Below are 19,331 nucleotides of genomic sequence, written 5' to 3' on the forward strand. Positions count from 1 at the left end.
AAAAACCCTTATGGTCCGGGAACAATGAGGAGAGAAAATTGCTTGGTTAATTGCGAAATAATCTTTCACATTAGTGCTTTTGAACCTGCGAATTCTACAAAATCTTTGCATTGTGTCTGCTGAAAAGCCACGTCCTCCTTCGGAGCGGGGATTGTTCTCCTTGGAGCTGCTAATGGGTGTTATTTGTGAGAGAAAAATGCATTTGTGTTGATGGAAGATAATGGCTTTTTGTACCTGGCTCTCATCTGCACATCTGTTGTGTTGGAGCCCTGCTGGTTTTTTTTTTGGGGACTTGACACACACGAGTTGCTTTGTGTCACCTTCCAGCTGGGGGGATGTTGGGAACCGTGTGGTTCCAGAGGAGGGAATTGTCCTGTGCCTGCTTTGGGTGACTGAGACAGAGTGAAAACTTAACAGGGTAGAAATCCATTTGGATTTAGGTTAAATATGCCACTTTAAGCTTGCTAAATATGCTGTTTAGTTTAGTAATTGCAGCCCTAGCAAACAAAAAAACAAAACAAACAAAAAAGAATGCAAATTTCCACACTAAAAGAAAAAAGATAAGACTCCTCAGACCTTGAAACAGACAGGGCAGAGTGACCCAGAAGTTCTTTCTATACTTTCTAAAAGCTGAATACAAGTGTAACTAGCTATAAGTATAATGCAAAATCAGCAAAATAAATATGCATTAAGCTATTGTGAAATTCTACGCATATAGAAATAAAAAAAAAAGATCAGGAGTTCTCAGAAGTACGCATGTCCATTAAAAAGCAATAAATCCCAACATGCGTCCACAGCACTATAAATAAACATACCCATTCGCTACAAATCTTTATTCAAATTATAAGGTTTAATTTTTCATCCGCCTTTCATGACACTGTGGAGCGGCTGGGTCACAGAGAGCTTCTCCAGGTCCTTTCTGAAGGGCCGTGTTGGTCTGATAATAGCTCTGCTTTCTTCCCGTTTTTCTAAATCCCTGTTTTTTAAAAGAGCCCAAATCTGGGATTTCTCACCGGAGGGTTAACCCTGAGCATCCTCCAGGCATCCATCCCCTGTTGCTAAGCCCATCTCCAGACTGGGTGCTTAATCCTGCTGGGAGCTTGTGCCATTCTTCTGCAAGGATGGTTTGGTGTGGCAATGATGGAAAACTTCCCTGGGCTTCATCAGACAGTGAGAAATTCCAAGTTCTGCTCTGGAAAAGGGTGAAGAGAGCATTGGGAGCAGAGGTGAGGCTCTGTTTGAGCCTTGCTGGCTCAAATTTGGGATGTGCTGGCCAGGGGAAGAGGCAGATTGTCGGAATCTGTGGGTATTGATGATTCTGAGATTGTAGAAAGTCTCTGTCTGTCAGCCCTCTTGCTAAAGAAGAGCCATAATTGGTCTGTGCTGTTTCAAGGTTGTTTATTCTGTTTATCTCTAACATGTTCTGCTGCCCTGCCGCAGCTCTGTCCTGCAGGGCAGCGTGTGGGGCTCTGCCCTCAGTGGGATGGTACAAACATTAAATACCAGAAACTACCTGTGCTGGATTTACAATAACGTGCCAATGTAACACCCCTCAGTGGGATGTTACAAACATTAAATACCACAAACTACCTGTGCTGGATTTACAATAACGTGCCAATATCTGTCACCTACGTTGGACAGTGTGTCCCCAGCCTAAACCAACAGAAAAATGCCAACAGCACAGTGAAACATGGAGGGCATGAAGAAGGAGAAAAAGGACAAGACACACCCAATTTCCTCCATCTTGTCCCCTTTGAACCCCTTAACTAGAATCTTAAAATTTTACTTTTGCACCCGTGCCACACTTAATTATTACTGATATCAAACACTCAGAGCTGGTAATTCATCCTGTAAGATTGAAAACTCTTTTCCATGGACAGAGATCACAGACAGTGTCTCTGGGGCTCTGTCCAGGGGGGTTCTGACCCCTGCCAGGGTCCCAGGGCAGCCAGAGGGAAGCTCTGCATTCCCACAGCAGGTGGGGACGTGGGATTGGCAGGACACACAAGCCAGTGTGTGCCAGTGTCAAAAAAAAGCGAGGAGCTGTGATTCTGATTTCCTTGTGAGGGAAAAAAAAAGCTCTTTTGATGGGGAATATCCAATTCTCTCAGATCTGCCAGTGGGGCTGCATCTCTGTGCAACAAACACCTTCCCAGGAACTTTGGGAGGCAAGGAATTGCTCCGTGTTCAGGTCCCAGAGCACAGAGCTTGGTGGGGAAACTTGAGGGGAGAAGAGGAGGGGATGAAGGTGGATTTGGGCTGGGATTGAAGCGGGTCCAGGCACCACCTGGCTCTGAGGAGCTGCTCAGCAGCTGCACACGTGTGCCAGCGTGAGCCAGGATCAAAGCACCTGCAGCCAGAAGGTTTTTGAAGAAAACCCAGCCTCAGAAAGACTGGGCCTGTTCCAGTGAGTCCAGAGGAGGCCATGGAGCTGCTCCGAGGGCTGGAGCCCCTCTGGAGCCAGGCTGGGAGGGCTGGGAGTGTTCAACTGGAGAGGAGAAGGATCCCAGGAGAGCTCAGAGCCCCTTCCAGAGCCTAAAGGGGCTCCAGGAGAGCTGGAGAGGGACTTGGGGCAAGGGATGGAGGGACAGGACACAGGGAATGGCTTCCCACTGCCATAGGGCAGGGATGGGTGGGATATTGGGAAGGAATTCCTGGCTGTGAGGGTGCTGAGGCTGTGGAATAGAATTCCCAGAGAAGCTGTGGCTGCCCCTGGATCCCTGGAAGTGTCCAAGGCCGGGTTGCATGAGGTTTGGATCAACCTGGGATGGTGGAAGGTGTCCCTGCCCATGGCAGGGGTTACCTTGGGATGATCGTTCAGGTCTCTTCCAACCCAAACCATTTTATCATTTTATATAAATTGCAAGCTAATGAGACAAAGCAATGTGTGTAGCACATTAAAGTGCCTTTGGAAGCAAAATAGAGCCCTGAACCCCACCAGGGCCTGCTGGTGGCAAGAGGTGTGTGGCTCTGGGCTAGCAGAATTCCCCAAAAGAGAGTTGGACTTCTCCGTACTCCATGTGCTGACCTGATTTATTGATGTGCTCCTTGAAACGTCGTTTGCAAACCGCTGCTTGGCTGTGATTTGGGGGTTGTCCTCCCAGAGAGATTTCTTTTCCCTGGTGGGCTGGAAATTAATCAAGAGCCAAGCTCGAAGCTGCATTGGAACTTTGAATCTTTCATGGATAATGAGATAAACAGGGCTACAGAATGTATTTGATTTTTTTAAAAAACTTTGACTTATATATAGACGGCATAATTTACTAAAACATCTGTAAGATTCCTGAGCTGCACAGGAGTCTGATCAAATATTCTGTCCCTGTCCCCATCCTGAAGTGAGTAGGTGGAAATCCAACATAATGTGAAGTTGGTTGTAGTCACTCAGGGCTGCCCCTGGAACAGATGTAGTCACTTAACCCTCACATTTAAAGCTGTAAAAACTCTCCCCATCTCACGTTAATCAGCATTGCAACAAAACCCAAAGGCTGTGAATGAGAAATCTCGTTTGTGCAAGCTCAAAAAGTGACTTTTCCCCAGGTGTTTGTACCTCTAGCACTGCCTGAGGAGAGCTCCCCAGGACAGGAGTGTGACAGTTCCAGCTCCAGCAGCCCCATCACAGCCGCTGCTGAACTTTGCTGCCCAGACAAAGCTGTGGCTGCCCCTGGAAACGTTCCAGGCCAGGCTGGAGGGGGTTTGGGGCAGCCTGGGCTAGTGGAAGATGTTCCCTGCCCATGGCAGGGGGTGGCACTGGCTGAGTTTTAAGCTCCTTTGCCACCCAAACCATTCTGGGACTCTGTGATTTGGGGCTAACCCTTACTTTGCCCAAAACAATATTTTCACAACCTCTGCTTACATTCTAAGAAGTGACAGCCAGAACTTCAGCTCCTCTCCCTCTGCTGGCTTTGTGAGGGCCCTCGGTGGCTGGAAAAGCCCTGCAGCAGTTTGATTTCTCCTCCTGCTCGGGGCTGAGGTGGGCTGGGAGTGCTGGAGGCATCTCTGAGCGCTTAGGCTGGGTTCAGTGCCAGCTCCTGGGGCTGCCAGCAGTGACTAATCCCTTCCTCCAGCTTTGTTCCAGAATAAATCGCCGCCTTTGATCCCTGCAGCCACTTCCAGTGGTGAAACATCCTTTGCTGCTGGCCTGGTGGCTGGCTGAGAGGGCTCATTCCATTTAGCTGCTGGTTTAAAAAGGAATCATCTGTGGCTGATCCGGCAGCGCTGTGGGGCTGCACACGGGTCCCTTGACATGGCATTTATTCATCAGGAGCAGGCTGGCCAGGGAATGCTGTCCTGACTTCCCCTTCTCTTTGGGCTGTCTCACTGTGCTGTGCTGAGCTGGCTCTGAAGCTCAGCTGCCTGAGGTTTGCACGTCCTTTCCAGCTTTTTCACATCTCCATTTTAAGGAGCACAGCAGGATCTGTAGGTGATGCTTCTGGCTAAGAGGAGGAGGAGGAGGAGGAGAGAAGCTGGACAGGCTGGTGGCCATGGGTGGCAGAATGAGCTTCTCTGCTTGTCCTTCAGCAAGCAGCTGGATCCTCAGGCTTGGTTTTCTGATAAGAGCAGCACCAACCTTCCAAACTAACCAGCAGCTCGAGATAAGCTGCAGTGGTGTGCGTGGTCCAGAGCGAGATCATCACGCTGACCAGGAGTTAAAAAAGAGAATAAAACCTCCATGCTGATCAACACCACCATTTCAGTCTGTCCTTTTCCTTCCTGGGAGCTTTATCTAAATGCCAGCTCAGGGCCTGGTTCAGCTTGGTAATTCAGCATTTACCAAACTCTTCCTTGGTGATGTGACTTGTGCTTTTCTGGGCCAACTCACCTGCAGAAACTCTTTGGTGAGTCCCAGCTTTATCCTTCTTTTCCCTGCTTTGCTTTGACTCACAGCTCTTGTGTTACAAATCAGGAAAAACCTAACTTTGCTTTGAGGTCCTGGATTGCATTTGGGAATGGGGAGCTCTGGGTTTATTCACAGAAGGAACAATCCACACAAAATCAGCTGAGAAAATCCCTGTTTCTTAGCACGGCGCCGCTTCCCACAGGAGATTTGCCCCATCCCTGGGTTGAACGGTCCATATGGAGTGCACCAGCATTACCAGCAGTGTATCCCAGGTTTGTGGGCTCTTTCCTCCAGGAGAACAGTTTCAGAGGGCAGGAGATGTTCCACAGAAGTGCCTGGGTGCTGCTGTCAGGTTTGCAGCACCACCTGCTGCCTGCAGAGCCGGCGCTGCCGGGGAGGCGGCCGAGTTCTGAAATCCCTCTGAGTTTTGCCATCTCCATATGTGGTTTTTTCCTGTTGTGTAGCAGCAGAGGAAGGAACAAATTTGCTGCTTAGTTTACCTGGGAATCCTAAAATCCAGATGCTTGTCACTGTGGGGCCGAGCATGGGCGCAGCGATGCGTGACCGCGGGATGATGATGGAACAAGCAGTGCCGACTCCCGGGAATGTGCACTCGGAATATTAACTGCAGCACCCTCACAGTCCTCTCTGCCACTGCCTAGGCCCAGCCCTTCATTCTGCCCCGTGCCATGTGCTGGTCTGTGGTGTGTTTTCCACAGATAAAACCTCCCTGTAGCCCCAGCTCTCGCCATCCCCTCGGCTCAGGGTGCAGCTGATGGGGTCGGGGACCAGAAGGAAGCGTGGCTGGGGCATTGGAAAGGAGAATTGAGGGAGGAAAGCGTCCTTGCACGCTGCTGGGGACATCACTGGGTGGGTTTTGTCATATGTGAGGGTGTCACAGGGGCCAGTCCCCGTGCTGAAGGCATTAAACATCACCACGAAAGCTGCACAGCGCTCCCTGTTCGGAGCAGCTCTGTCACAGCTGCTGGGGGACAAAAGCAGCAGGACAGGACGTGGCACCAGGGGCAGTGCAGCAGCAAAACCCACACTGGTTTTCCAGGGCTGCATTCCTGCTGCTTTTAGGGTTTGTATTGTGACCTGTTTAAATACCAACAGAATACCAAATGTTCCCAAATTATGTACTGGGATGAGTGTGGGGGGAATGGAGATGGATGCATTTTCTCTTTTTTTCCTTTTGTTTTCACCTACTTTTCATCCTCTGTGACTTTGTTATGACGGAACTGAGTGTTGACATCCACTTCCCATAAACTCCCAGAGCTTGGATCTCTGCATTTCCTTTCTTCCCAGGCTTTTATCTGTCCTGGTGGAGCAGTTGTGCTGTGCAAAGCCATTTGATTGTGCATTCTGCACAGGCTGCCTTGTTTGTGAAGACAGCCTTGTCTCCCAGAGTGGCCATAAGTTGATGTTGTGCCACAGGACATGGATGGATCCCCTGGCACGGGAGCAGGACTCGCCGAGGTCAGGAATTTGGGTATTAAATAGAGAGGGAAAAGGAAAATCTGTGTTGTCTGGAACAGGAGGGACCTTGTGGGGCGTTGGGACATCAAAGAGGCAGCTGGCAGGGCCATGAGGAGGTTACTGAGAGGAAGGTGAGGGAAAGAGATGAGAAGCAGGAGAGGTTTTAATCACTGCTTGTTGCTGCCTGTCTGATGTAGCTCCCAGCTGCCTCCCCAAGCTCCGTGGATCGATCAGCAAAGACATTGCAGCTCTCAAGGAGAAGGGGATGATTTACTCCCAAGGTTTGGGGTGGGCTGGCAGCAGCAGCCACCCCCTAGCCACTCTCCTACCCCTTTTCCCCTTCTCTCACCCGTGTCTGGTGAGGGACCAGATGCTGCTCTCTTACCAAACCCATGAATGCTTTTTTTCCCCATTTTCATGAAATCAAACTGTGGCTGCTGGTAAAGCCTGATGGGTCTCCCTGCCCTGCCAGGCATATGGAGCATTCCCCTCTCCAAAAAGCAGCACCTGGCTTTTCCTGGACTTCTGGAGAAGGTTCATCTCCTGTGAAAAGCCATTGGGAGCAGCTGATGGAGTAGCTGGGTTCAGAACCAAGGGCTGCAGTTTGTTTTCCCCTTGTCCTGTCTCCAGAATCCCTGGAATCTGTTGTTTCACTGCAAGCACCCAGAAAGGATGGAGCTTTTTCTGATGACAGTGGGGGGATGTCATCTTAGAGCCTATGAGAAAATCAGACACAAGCCTTTAGTTAATTAATGAAAATCTGTGTCAGTCTTGTAAAAAAAATTAGGATTTTTTTCCTTCTCCTGAAATTGGCCAAAGGACCATCAGCAAGGAGCTAAGAGCACTAGAGGGAAACTGAGGCACAGGGAAAGCCACACCTGGTCACTGAAACATCCACTTGTGTGTCTCCATATAAGTTCACAGAAATGCTGTTTTCACCTATTCCCAGATTTTCTAACAGCAGAAAGATGGGAAATCTGAAGCTTCTGTCTTCATTTTCAGATCTAAATAGCTCAGCAAAGTCTGCAGCTTCCTGAATTGAAACTGAACTCTTGGGCTGTGACAGGAGAGAGCTGAGAGGGAGTAAGAAAAACTTCAGGACAGCCATAAACTGGATAATTCTTTCCAATAGGGAAAGAATTTTCCATTCATTTTCCTCTTGCTCTGAATGCAGCCGACAACACAAATTGGTTTCAAACCACTGGTATTAATTAGGTTGATTTTATCGGAAATTTATAAAAGGAATTGTTTTGAATTGTGACTCATTTATGTGATCTCCATAATTTCTAACACATGCTGGTCCTTAATTCCCAACCCATCCTGGTTTGTGGGAGGTGGTTCTGGGAGTCTGGATTCATCCCAACCATGTGTTTGGCAGTAATTATTAACTGCCTCTTGATGGAAGCATTTTTCTCCTGGATTTTGTTGAAGCAAGTATTGGGATAAATCAGGCTTTGAAAGACATGACATTGGCCATGGCTTGGGTTCTCTGCTCCTCTGGGTGGAAGAACGATGGGCTGGTGTGAGACATGGACCAGGTAAAGCAGGATTTAGCCAAGGATTCCAGCAACTGGGATCCAGAAATTGAAGGCTACGAGCAAATTCTATAGAAACCTGTCTAGATCTCATATCCAGATTGGCTCTGCCACCTGGAGGGAAAATTGTGTGTTTGGGGAAGATGCTTCTCCCTTTATTTGCCCACATTCAGGAGGACATCCCAACCCTGTCCTCTGCTGTTGGAGCTGGTGGAAATTGCAGTTCTCAGTGAGTCGTGCTCCTGGAGCTACAGGAACAACGAGGGATAAAATGGGGATTTGGGGATCGTGCTGTGGGTACTGGGACAGTTCTGATGACATTCCACAGGAGCTCTCATCCCTCCAGGATGGATTTGAGGGCAGACACACTGGCAGCAAGCTCTCTTCATTTCACCCAGAGCTTCCCCAGTGAGATCTCAGCCTGCTCATCTCAGAAGGTTTCTGGTCTAGAATCTACCTGGGAGCCAAAAGTGAGTTTATTGTGCCTGAGAGCTTTATGGCTGCTGCTCCCAGCCACATAAACATGAATAAATCCACTGTCCTCTTCCCATCAAAACAATAACCTGCCTGCAAACTTGATGGCTTCTTGGCTCTGCTTGTATCAGAGTTTATATTCCAGGTTTTTAGTAGCTGCTCAGTGAATTACGGTCTGACTCCAACTCCCTCCTCCCTTTGTTGAGCTGTGATATTCATTTGGATGCCCTCAGATACAAATGTTTGCACTGAAGCTCTTGTGGGATGGATCAGATCAGCTTTGAAATGCTGGAAACATCTCGGAGCATCCCTGGGTGTGATGTATTCCAAAGAATGAGATGCACCAATGTGAACAAATTTACAAATAATGGCACCTGCTCTGTCAGGTGTTTTGTTTTCCTGCTGTGGTGGAAATCCTGTCTGACAGATCCTGAGGAGGAACCTGCTGAAGAAGTAATTGCACAACAATACAGAGGATTTGCACTGACGAAAGCCTCTGGTAATTAAAGCAGCCGGGCTGTCAGCCAAAGAGCAAAGTGTGGAAAGATAAGCTCTGGCTCCCTTAGTGAGCAGAAAGGAGATATTTCCAATAATCCCCAGGGATTTCCAGCACTCTGCTCCTCTCTGCCTCTCTGCTGTGCCTTTCTGTGGCTGCAGGATGGAATTTGCTGGGTTTCCCCCATGCCATGTCCTGGAGCTGCACGGCTCTGATGGATTGGCAAGGGGAGGAGACCTCAGTGTCGGAATCTGAGGTATTGATGATCCCGAGATTGCAGAAAGTCTCTGTCTGTCAGCCCCACAGCCAAAGGAGAAGCCATAATTCATCTGTGCTGGTTTCAAGGTTGTTTATTCTGTTTATCTCTAACATGTTCTGCTGCCCTGCCGCAGCTCTGTCCTGCAGGGCAGCGTGTGGGGCTCTGCCCTCAGTGGGATGGTACAAACATTAAATACCACAAACTACCTGTGCTGGATTTACAATAACGTGCCAATATCTGTCACCTACGTTGGACAGTGTGTCCCCAGCCTAAACCAACAGAAAAATGCCAACAGCACAGTGAAACATGGAGGGCATGAAGAAGGAGAAAAAGGACAAGACACACCCAATTTCCTCCATCTTGTCCCCTTGGAACCCCTAATCTAGAATCCTAAAATTTTACTTTTGCACCCGTGCCACACTTAATTATTACTGATATCAAACAGTCAGAGCTTGTGATTCATCCTGTAAGATTGAAAACTCTTTTCCATGGCCAGAGATCACAGACAGTGTCTCTGGGGGCTCTGTCCAGGGGGGTTCCTGACCCCTGCCAGGGTCCCAGGGCAGCCAGAGGGAAGCTCTGCATTCCCACACCTCAGGGCTGCTCCTGATCCCCCTCCTGGCTTTTCCATCTCCTGTCTCACAGATGAGATGTGACAGCCCCTCTCAGACCCACCCCGGAGCTGCCGGTCTGTTTGCTGCCAGACTTCTCAGCACGGACCAGGGCACTGACAATGTGCTTTTTCCAGGGGAATCAGAAGTGCAGGAATTAGCTGGTGATGGGCTGAGGGAGATCTGGGCTTTCATACTTCAGAAGTTTTGGAATTTATCTTGTTTATTGAAATCTGGCTGGGGAGTTGCAGCCTGTGAGTGGTTCTTGGGCTCTTGTGTGGCTGTTCCCTCTGGGTTGGGTCAAATCTGAAGCAGGAGGGTGGGATCTGTCCCCACATCCATTCCTGAGCCATTGGGATTTACCAGGCTGGGAAGTTTTTGCTACCCACGAGTGGTTTGAATCCCTCATCCCTGAGCTCCAGGCAGTGACACTCCACCTTTTGGATGGAGTTAGGAGCTGCTGCTTGCTCTCTTTCTGTCTCTTTCTGTCTTCCCTTTCTCAGCAGTGGTCCCAAATGGCATCTCTGTGTTTTACCTAATATTAACAAAGTGGGTTTGGTACAGGCAGTGTGAGGAAGGTGTCCCCATTTCACCAGAACAACTTTTTTGCTGTTAAAATTGCCACTAAAGCAGCCAAGGGGTATTTGGAGAAGAAGAAGAGGCACAGGGGGATGAAGTTCAGAGCTGACAAATAACAGTGTACAGATGTCCTGCTTGTGCTGAATCCGTGCTGGGGACACTCCTTTAGAACATGTGGATGTGCTGGCTGTGGATCATGGATTAATGGTTGGATTTTGTCACCTCTGGTAGCTCAGCCTTAATAATTCTGTGATTCCATGATCACACCTTTGGGAATTGCCCATTCCACTGCAAAACCCCCCCCACCAAACTAAAAATTTGGGTTATCAGTACCAAACTCTCAAAAAGTGAGCTCTTTCTTCTTGAAATGACTTTTTTTTGGCTTCACAGCAAACAGCAGCTCACAAATCTGGCTGGTGGTCCCAGAGCTGCCAGTGGAAGTCGGATCATGAGCTTTGCACTCCGCAGTTTTTCCCTCTGAGCTTTCATGAAAAGCACACGGAGGAATTTCGGGAAGCTGAGAAGGGAATGAGCTGCAGCAGTGGAAGTATTGGAACATGACAGCGTGTTATCCCAGGGACCTTCTTTGAGCCAAATAATTACAATTAATTGTAAAATAAATCTAATTGGACAACCAGCTCCGTGTGCATCTCTAATTGCACAGCCACTAACAGCAACACACAGAGAATAAAAATCAGTATCTGCATCCCTTTAATGTTAAAACGAGCATCCTTCTCCTTTCGTTTCTCTGGGAAGATGAGACAGCTGCTCCTGTATGAAAATGAATAAATAATCAGTTTTATTTGTGTCTCAAGCTGTTTTCTCCTCTCAGACCCACTGATCTCAGCTGAGGAGTTGAAAGGGACACCAAGTGTTTGCACATTTTCTGTGCATGGACACAGCATCACAAAAAAAGCCTTTCCACGGTACCTTCCTGTGTGGTTTTGTTCTCAGCAGGGGATCATTTGTGCTGGGTTTTATGTTGCATTATTTAATTACACGTATTTTTAAAATGCATCTGTTTTGCCAATTTATATTCAGCGTGCGCTGCCTTTGGATGGCTTTGGAGCTAAATACCCTTCTCATACCTCTGGAGATGAGTCTTAAAATAGTCTATAAATCCTTTTAATTCAGAGTTTGAGAACGCTTTAAGTTGGAGGTGGCAAAGCTGGAGGTTCAGGGCATAAAGGAGGGGCTGTGGCTGTTTCAAGGTGAAGAGGAAGGAGCAGGGAATAATTAATACACGAGAAAGGGGATAACAGCAACTTCCCGATCCATCTTTACAAGGCAGGATTAAAGGGAAAACAAGAAGGTGAAGAATTGCCAGGGGAAATGGCTGTAAAAACCAGGGACAGCTCCTCAGGCAATGCAGGATTGAGGAAACATCCTGCTGAGAGTGTCGGGTTTGGGTGGATGCTCAGATAAATGGATTTTTTGTGTCAAAAAGGGAGCATATTCCAGAGGATTTCTGTGGGATGGGTGAGACTGATGTCCCCCTTGGCTGCCACAGCTCCATCCAAGCACGTCCTGGGACTCACCCAGTCCTGGGGCAGAGCTGGGAACCAGCTGGGAATGGTGAGGGTGGGTGGTGGGGAGGGACCAGTCACACACATCCCCTGTGGATCCTCCTGCATCCAGGCATCTCCCTCAGGATGTGCTAACGGGGTTCCTTTAGGAGCTGAGGTCCCAGCCATTCCCATTTATTCGTTTTTCAGGATCTGAGTGTGTTCAGCCCAGGGTGCCACCCAAATATCGCTGTCCTAACAAACACCTCAGAGTTGCAATTTCGCCTCTGCATCCCGAGTTTTTAAAAAATTCCTTATCACAAACACAAAAGAACATCTATTTTTTTTTCCTACAAAATGCCAGCCTGCTCAGAGCTGTCTGAAGGAGCTTTGACACAGTGTCAAAGTGCAGGGCAGAAATTCTTTCCTGCTGGATTTGCAGCTCATCCACAGCTGCCACAAACACCCTGGAGCTCCGTGTTGTGCCAGACTCATTTCCTCGAGGTTTTGGGTCTGTGTTGGGAAAAAGAGCGTGGTTTTGGGGAGGAAAGGCATCCTCCTTGTGGAAATTCCCTGCTGGCATCCCACCTCGCCTGGCTGTGCAGCTCTGGGGAGGAGCCCTGCGTTGTGTCGAGTGAGGCCGGATTATTTTATTTCTCATGAAATGAACAACTCCTGCCTGAGCCAAAGGCCTGGATCCGTGCTTTTGGCTTTGGAAAGCAGGATGCTGGATGAATTTGTGTCCTCTGAGGGTTTTGTCTGAGGTGGGCAGGAGGGAAAAGGTTCTGCTGGGTGTGAGGCTGCACTTGGACATCCCCCACAAGCACCACGGTTGTCCTTGGTAGGGACAGCCAAGCAGATCTGAGCTCTGGGCTGAGGGCCACGCTGATCTGACAGCTTTTGTGGAGCAGCTCAGCTTGCCCAGAACAGGTAGTGATAAAACACTGAGAAAATCGAGTTTAAAATGTGCTGGTGGGATTTACTCTGATGGCATCTCACTGGGAATGGGCTGCAGAGATTTTGGGTGGCACCTCTGGTGATGATGACAGCAGCTCCTGGCACTGTCCTGGCAGAGGAGCCAGCGTGCCCAGGATTAACCCCTTCCCTCCTTCCATGGAACGAGGCAGAGCTCAGGGACATCAGGCTCAAAGTCCTCTTCAGCAGAGGGAACCTCAGATGTGCATTTCCACATGGAGCCTTACCCAGTGCCAGAATTCCTGCTGCAGCCAGGATGTTGAGAGAACCACGGAATTATCCAGGTTGGAAAAATCCAGCTGGAAAAATCCAGGCAGTTCCACATGGAGCCTTACCCAGTGCCAGAATTCCTGCTGCAGCCAGGATGTTGAGAGAACCACAGAATTATCCAGGCTGGAAAAATCCTTCAGGGCCGTCGAGTCCCATCTGTGCCCGATCCCCACCTTGTCACCAGCCCAGGGCTCCGAGTGTCACCTCCAGCCCTTCCTGGGACACCTCCAGGGATGGGAACTCCAAACCTCCCTCCAATGCCTGTCAGCCCTCTCCATGAGGAAATTCCTCTCTTTTCCCAGCCTGTGCGCTTGTGCCTGATGTGTGCAGGGAGGGGACTCTGGTGGGTCTCAGTCTGTGGGTCACAAGTGCCAATCTGGGCAACTTTTTTAATCAAAACACGTCTGGATTTGGCCAAATTCGGAGTTAAAAATAAATGCACGTGACAGGGTGGCTTCAGGGATACTTGAAACTCATTGTTCCCTTTTCCTAGAGTTTGCCACCTCCCAGAGTCCTCCACCAGAGCCTTCCCTGACCTCTATTAAGCCCAGATTGGCTGATTTTTAATTGATTTCTTCCCCACATGTGCATGAGGGAGAGCTGGAGAAGCCTTGGCTTCCTGTGTGCTTCTGCAGAGACAAGAGGGAGGGAGCGACCTGCTCAGCTGGGAACGAGGGTGTGGGTGGGATGGAGAACATGTCACCTCATGGATGTGGCAGTCCTGGCTGGGTGGGGACAGTGGTGGCACCTCTGGGGCCAAGTTCTGAGCCTGGGCTGCTCGTGGTGAGAAATTGGTAAAGAATTCTCAGAATCTGTGTGAAACCCTGAGATGAGCTGTGCTCGCTTAGGAATTGAGATTGAATTGTTGAGAGAGAGATTGAACTAGAAACAAGTTTCCACAAGTTTCAAAATACAGCCTTGCAAAAAGAGCAGGAATTTTAGAGAATTAGAGCTGTGAAAGATGCATTGTGGCAGGAACATGTGGGGTAAAAATAAAGGTGATTGGTGCTAGAAATAATTATCAGCGCTGTGTGGTAAAAGCTCACAGGCTGGGAAACATTTCTGAGGGATTGTAACCAGGAAAGAGGGTGATGGAATAGCCTTGAGTTTTACATCTCTTATATCTCACCCTTCGTGGAGACTGAAAATGGAATAAAACCTTTGAAAACACCTCTCAGTTGCCCTGAAAAAGGTGGGAAAAGCAGCAGCCCCTGATGCAGGAGATGAATTATCCCACTCTGCATGGAGAGGATCCCAGCTCGTGGTGTCCCCACCCCACCTCGCTCTCCTCCCCAGCTCATGTGGGTAAAATCTCTCATCTTTGGCACAGATGGAAGCAGATCCTTTTCCTGAGAGCTCCTCCACTGTCTCCCCAAATTCTCCAGCTCTCCTCAGGGCATCCTTCAGGCTTTTTTCCCCTTTTTTCACCTGAGGTGAGCAGTGTTTGCTGCTTGCCCAGGAATCAATCCAGCTCGCTAAGGTGAGCTGTCAAAACTTCTCCAAGGGCACGGGCATTCCTCATGTTTTCACCACCAAATTATATGTGACAATTTAAAGCTTAAGCACGGAGCCTCACTGGAGAGGAGATTGCTGGAAGGTATTGATTTTGCTGTGTTTTTTTGTGTTTATGTATAAAAACGTACTTTAAAGTATTGGTAAAAGGACATTATTGCTGGGCAGACTCTGGATTTATGCTCTGGTTTATTTTTCTCTCAGGCTTTTTTAAGATCCATTTGTCTGTGAACAACAAAATTCTATGAGGAAATGGATGCCGTGGATTTTGGGGGTTTTGTGCTCCTTGAGTCAAACAAATCCCAGGGTGTGGAACTGAGTCACTTGGAGCTGATTTTCTAGAAGGAGAAGAAGTTTCTGATGTTCTGTTGGGTGCTTGGAGGCATTTTGGGTGTCTCCAAACTTTGCAAACTGCTCAGGAGGTTCGTGGCTTTGAGCTCTGGGCTGTTTAGCTGATGGGAAATTGTTTTAAAGAGAAGTAAAAGTCAAAAATAACCAAAGTAAGGTTATTTTGGTTGCCATTTAGCTGATGGGAAATTGTTTTAAAGAGCATTAAAAGTCAAAAATAACCAAAATAAGGCCAGCAGGGCAGGATCTGGGGTGGGTTTGAGTCTGGAGGAGTTGGAATTTGGTGCAGGACCCACCACTGGTGCTCTGCTCAGTGTTTGGAGCCCTGGCTGTGAGGGGAGGTGAGGTTTGGTGATGGGCTGGGCTCTCTCCTGTTGTTCTCCGGGTGATTTTGTGTCCTCCTCACTGCTGGAATCTCCCTGGGGAGGAGAATTACTGACTCCCCGTGCTGCCAGAGCCTTTCAGCTTTGCTCAGGGAACATCTTCCCTTTTTTTTGGGGTTTTGACAGAGCTCTTGGCTCGAGACCATGCAGGAACAAAGTTGTGGCAAAATTGGTCATTAAAATGATGGAAAAGCAGCGCTGGGGGAGAGACTGAGAGCTCAAAGTCTGAAAAAGGACAGGGAGAGGGTTGGTGGTGGCACCTCTGGGGGTGAGACCCAGCAGGGCAGGGGTGGGAGCTGGAGGGGGACGATTCCCAAGGAGCAACATTGGGAAAGGTGGAATTTGGAGAGGAAAGGTGGAATTTGGAGAGGAAAGGAGGAATTTGGAGAGGAAAGGTGGAATTTGGAGAGGAAAGGTGGATTCAGTCCCTCTGGTGGTGGGGACAGGAGACCCTCCTGGCAGAGCTGTCCCAGTGACAGCTCCGCTGCCCTGGAGCACACAGGAGGTTCCTGTGGGCTCCAGAGTGGTTTGGGTGGGAAGGAACCTGGAAACCCACCCAGCCCCACCCCTGCCATGGGCAAGGACACCTCCCACCATCCCAGGCTGCTCCTTGAGCACTTCCAGGGATCCAGGGGCAGCCACAGCTTCTCTGGGAATTCTACTCACAGCCAAGAATTCCTGTCTAATCCTACCCTCTGGCAGTGTGCAGCCATTCCCTGTGTCCTGTCCTTCCATCCCTCATCCCAAGGCCCTCTCCAGCTCTCCTGGAGCCCCTTTAGGCCCTGGAAGGACTCTGAGCTCTCCCTGGATCCTTCCCTTCTCCAGCAGATCCACGTCCTTCCTGTGCTGAGGACCCCAGAGCTGAACACAGAGGGTGGAGTTGCCTCCTCCTGCTCACCCCATTCCCACCCTGATTCCTGCATCCTCTTTTCCAGCTGAATATTCCATCCCCCCGGAGCTGTCAGCAGCTGAAAGCTCCAAGAGTGGCTTTCCATGGAAATCCAATCATCCCCACACAAATATTTCCACTCTTAATGGTTTCAGCGTGGGGTTTTTTTTGTGGGATCAGATGTAATCTTGTTTAATGGAGTTCTCCTGCTTTGGTCTTTTCACCAGGCTGGGTTAATTTTTAAATGGAGATTGTTCAGAGCAGAGGCAGGGGAAGGACTGGAGGGATTGAACGGGCTGGGAAATGTGGGATGGATGGATGGATGGAGTGACTTTGGATCAGCCCCAAACCCCCCAAGCCCCAAATCCTTTTGTGGCTCAGGGAATGGAGCACCACAGCCCCAAACCCCAGAGCTTTGTGGTTTCAGAGGATGGGGCACCACAGACAGCCCCAAACCCCAAATTCTTTTGTGGCTCAGAGGATGGGCCACCACAGCCCCAAACCCCAAATCCTTTTGTGGCTCAGAGGATGGGGCACCACAGCCCCAAACCCCCAAGCCCCAAATTCTTTTGTGGCTCAGAGGATGGGGCACCACAACCCCAAATCCTTTTGTGGCTCAGAGGATGGGGCACCACGCACAGCCCCAAACCCCAAATCCTTTTGTGGCTCAGAGGATGGGGCACCACAGCCCCAAATCCTTTTGTGGCTCAGAGGACGGGGCACCACACACAGCCCCAAACCCCAAATCCTTTTGTGGCTCAGAGGATGGGGCACCACAGCCCCAAATCCTTTTGTGGCTCAGAGGATGGGGCACCACACACAGCCCCAAACCCCAAATCCTTTTGTGGCTCAGAGGACGGGGCACCACACACAGCCCCAAACCCCAAATCCTTTTGTGGCTCAGAGGATGGGGCACCACAGCCCCAAACCCCCCAAGCCACAAATCCTTTTGTGGCTCAGAGGATGGGGCACCCCAGCCCAAATCCCCAAACGCTTTGTGGTTTCAGAGGATGGGGCACCACAGCCCCAAACCCCCCAAACCCCAAAGCTTTGTGGCTCAGAGGATGGGGCACCACAGCCTCAAACCCCAAATCCTTTTGTGGCTCAGAGGATGGGGCACCACACACAGCCCCAAACCCCAAATCTTTGTGGTTTCAGAGGATGGGGCACCACACACAGCCCCAAACCCCAAAGTTTGTGGCTCAGAGGATGGGGCACCACAGCCCCAAACCCCCCAAGCCCCAAATCCTTTTGTGGCTCAGAGGATGGGGCACCACACACAGCCCCAAACCCTCCAAACCCCAAATCCTTTTGTGGTTTCAGAGGATGGGGCACCATACACAGCCCCAAATCCTTTTGTGGCTCAGAGGATGGGGCACCACAGCCCCAAATCCTTTTGTGGCTCAGAGGATGGGGCACCCCAAACCCCAAATCCTTTTGTGGCTCAGAGGACGGGGCACCCCAAACCCCCAAGCCCAGCTGGGCCCTGCAGCCCGTCCCTGCCCTGCCCCACAGGTGGTGCGCACGGAGAAGAACAGCCTCAACAACCGGTTCCTGCCCTGGGACGAGATCGACACCGAGGCCATCCTGTCCATCGACGACGACGCTCACCTGCGCCACGACGAGATCATGTTCGGCTTCCGGTGAGTCCTGCCCGTGCCAGGAGCTGCTCAGGGCTGGCACGTCCCTTCCCGAGGGCTCCCGGCTCCGTTCCTGGGAGGAACACGCGGGAATGGGGTGGGGAATGTGATCCCAACATGGCCAGGAACCCCCTTCCCCACACGGCTTAACGCGGCTCTGCGGCTTTTGCTGTGGCTTCCCGGGGGGACAGAGCCTGGAGAACAAATCCAGAGGTGGTGCCACCCTCTGCTCTGTGTGACACGGGGCTGGGATGGTTCTTCAGGCAGAGCAGGCCCAGGTGGGTGTCCCCAGCAATGCAGGTGTGTCCCCAGCAATGCAGATGTGTCCCCAGCAATGCAGGTGTGTCCCCAACAATGCAGGTGTGTCCCCAGCAATGCAGGTGTGTCCCCAGCAATGGCAGATGTGTCCCCAGCAATGGCAGATGTGTCCCCAGCAATGCAGGTGTGTCCCCAACAATGCAGGTGTGTCCCCAGCAATGCAGGTGTGTCCCCAGCAATGCAGGTGTGTCCCCAACAATGCAGGTGTGTCCCCAGCAATGCAGGTGTGTCCCCAGCAAAGGCAGATGTGTCCCCAACAATGCAGATGTGTCCCCAACAATGCAGGTGTGTCCCCAGCAATGCAGGTGTGTCCCCAACAATGGCAGATGTGTCTCCAGCAATGCAAGTGTGTCCCCAACAATGCAGGGGTGTCCCCAGCAATGCAGGTGTGTCCCCAGCAAAGGCAGATGTGTCCCCAACAATGCAGGTGTGTCCCCAACAATGCAGATGTGTCCCCAACAATGCAGGTGTGTCCCCAACAATGCAGGTGTGTCCCCAACAATGCAGATGTGTCCCCAGCTAAGGCAGATGTGTCCCCAACAATGCAGGTGTGTCCCCAGCTAAGGCAGATGTGTCCCCAACAATGCAGGTGTGTCCCCAACAATGCAGATGTCCCCAACAATGCAGATGTGTCCCCAACAATGCAGGTGTGTCCCCAACAATGCAGATGTGTCCCCAGCAATGCAGGTGTGTCCCCAGCAATGCAGGTGTCCCCAACAATGCAGATGTGTCCCCAACAATGCAGGTGTGTCCCCAGCTAAGGCAGATGTGTCCCCAACAATGCAGGTGTGTCCCCAGTAATGCAGATGTCCCCAACAATGCAGGTGTGTCCCCAACAATGGCAGCTGTGTCCCCAACAATGCAGATGTGTCCCCAGCAATGCAGGTGTGTCCCCAACAATGCAGGTGTGTCCCCAGCAATGCAGATATGTCCCCAACAATGCAGGTGTGTCCCCAGCAATGCAGATGTGTCCCCAACAATGCAGGTGTGTCCCCAGCAATGCAGGTGTGTCCCCAGCAATGCAGATGTGTCCCCAACAATGGCAGATGTGTCCCCAACAATGCAGATGTGTCCCCAACAATGCAGATGTGTCCCCAGCAATGCAGATGTGTCCCCAACAATGCAGATGTGTCCCCAACAATGCAGGTGTGTCCCCAACAATGCAGGTGTGTCCCCAGCAATGCAGATGTGTCCCCAGCAATGCAGGTGTGTCCCCAGCAA

At 50.3% G+C, this 19,331-nt stretch overlaps 1 protein-coding gene across 8 annotated transcripts in view; it reads left to right on the forward strand.

Annotated features, from left to right (window-relative positions):
• EXTL3 (exostosin like glycosyltransferase 3) overlaps nucleotides 1-19,331 on the forward strand; it is a 138,233-nt gene that overhangs the window by 113,061 nt on the left and 5,841 nt on the right. For 7 of the 8 annotated variants that reach the window (XM_032747526.3, XM_041714965.2, XM_072926251.1 and 4 more), the window contains one exon: nucleotides 17,668-17,795. In XM_032747526.3, coding sequence (XP_032603417.2) covers nucleotides 17,668-17,795 — 128 coding nt within the window. Of the gene's footprint in view, nucleotides 1-10,660; nucleotides 11,073-17,667; nucleotides 17,796-19,331 lie in introns of those variants that run through there. The other variant, XM_072926252.1, reaches the window with a different exon arrangement.

The sequence above is a fragment of the Taeniopygia guttata genome, chromosome 3 (assembly GCF_048771995.1).
Source record: "Taeniopygia guttata chromosome 3, bTaeGut7.mat, whole genome shotgun sequence".
Lineage (NCBI taxonomy): Eukaryota > Metazoa > Chordata > Aves > Passeriformes > Estrildidae > Taeniopygia > Taeniopygia guttata.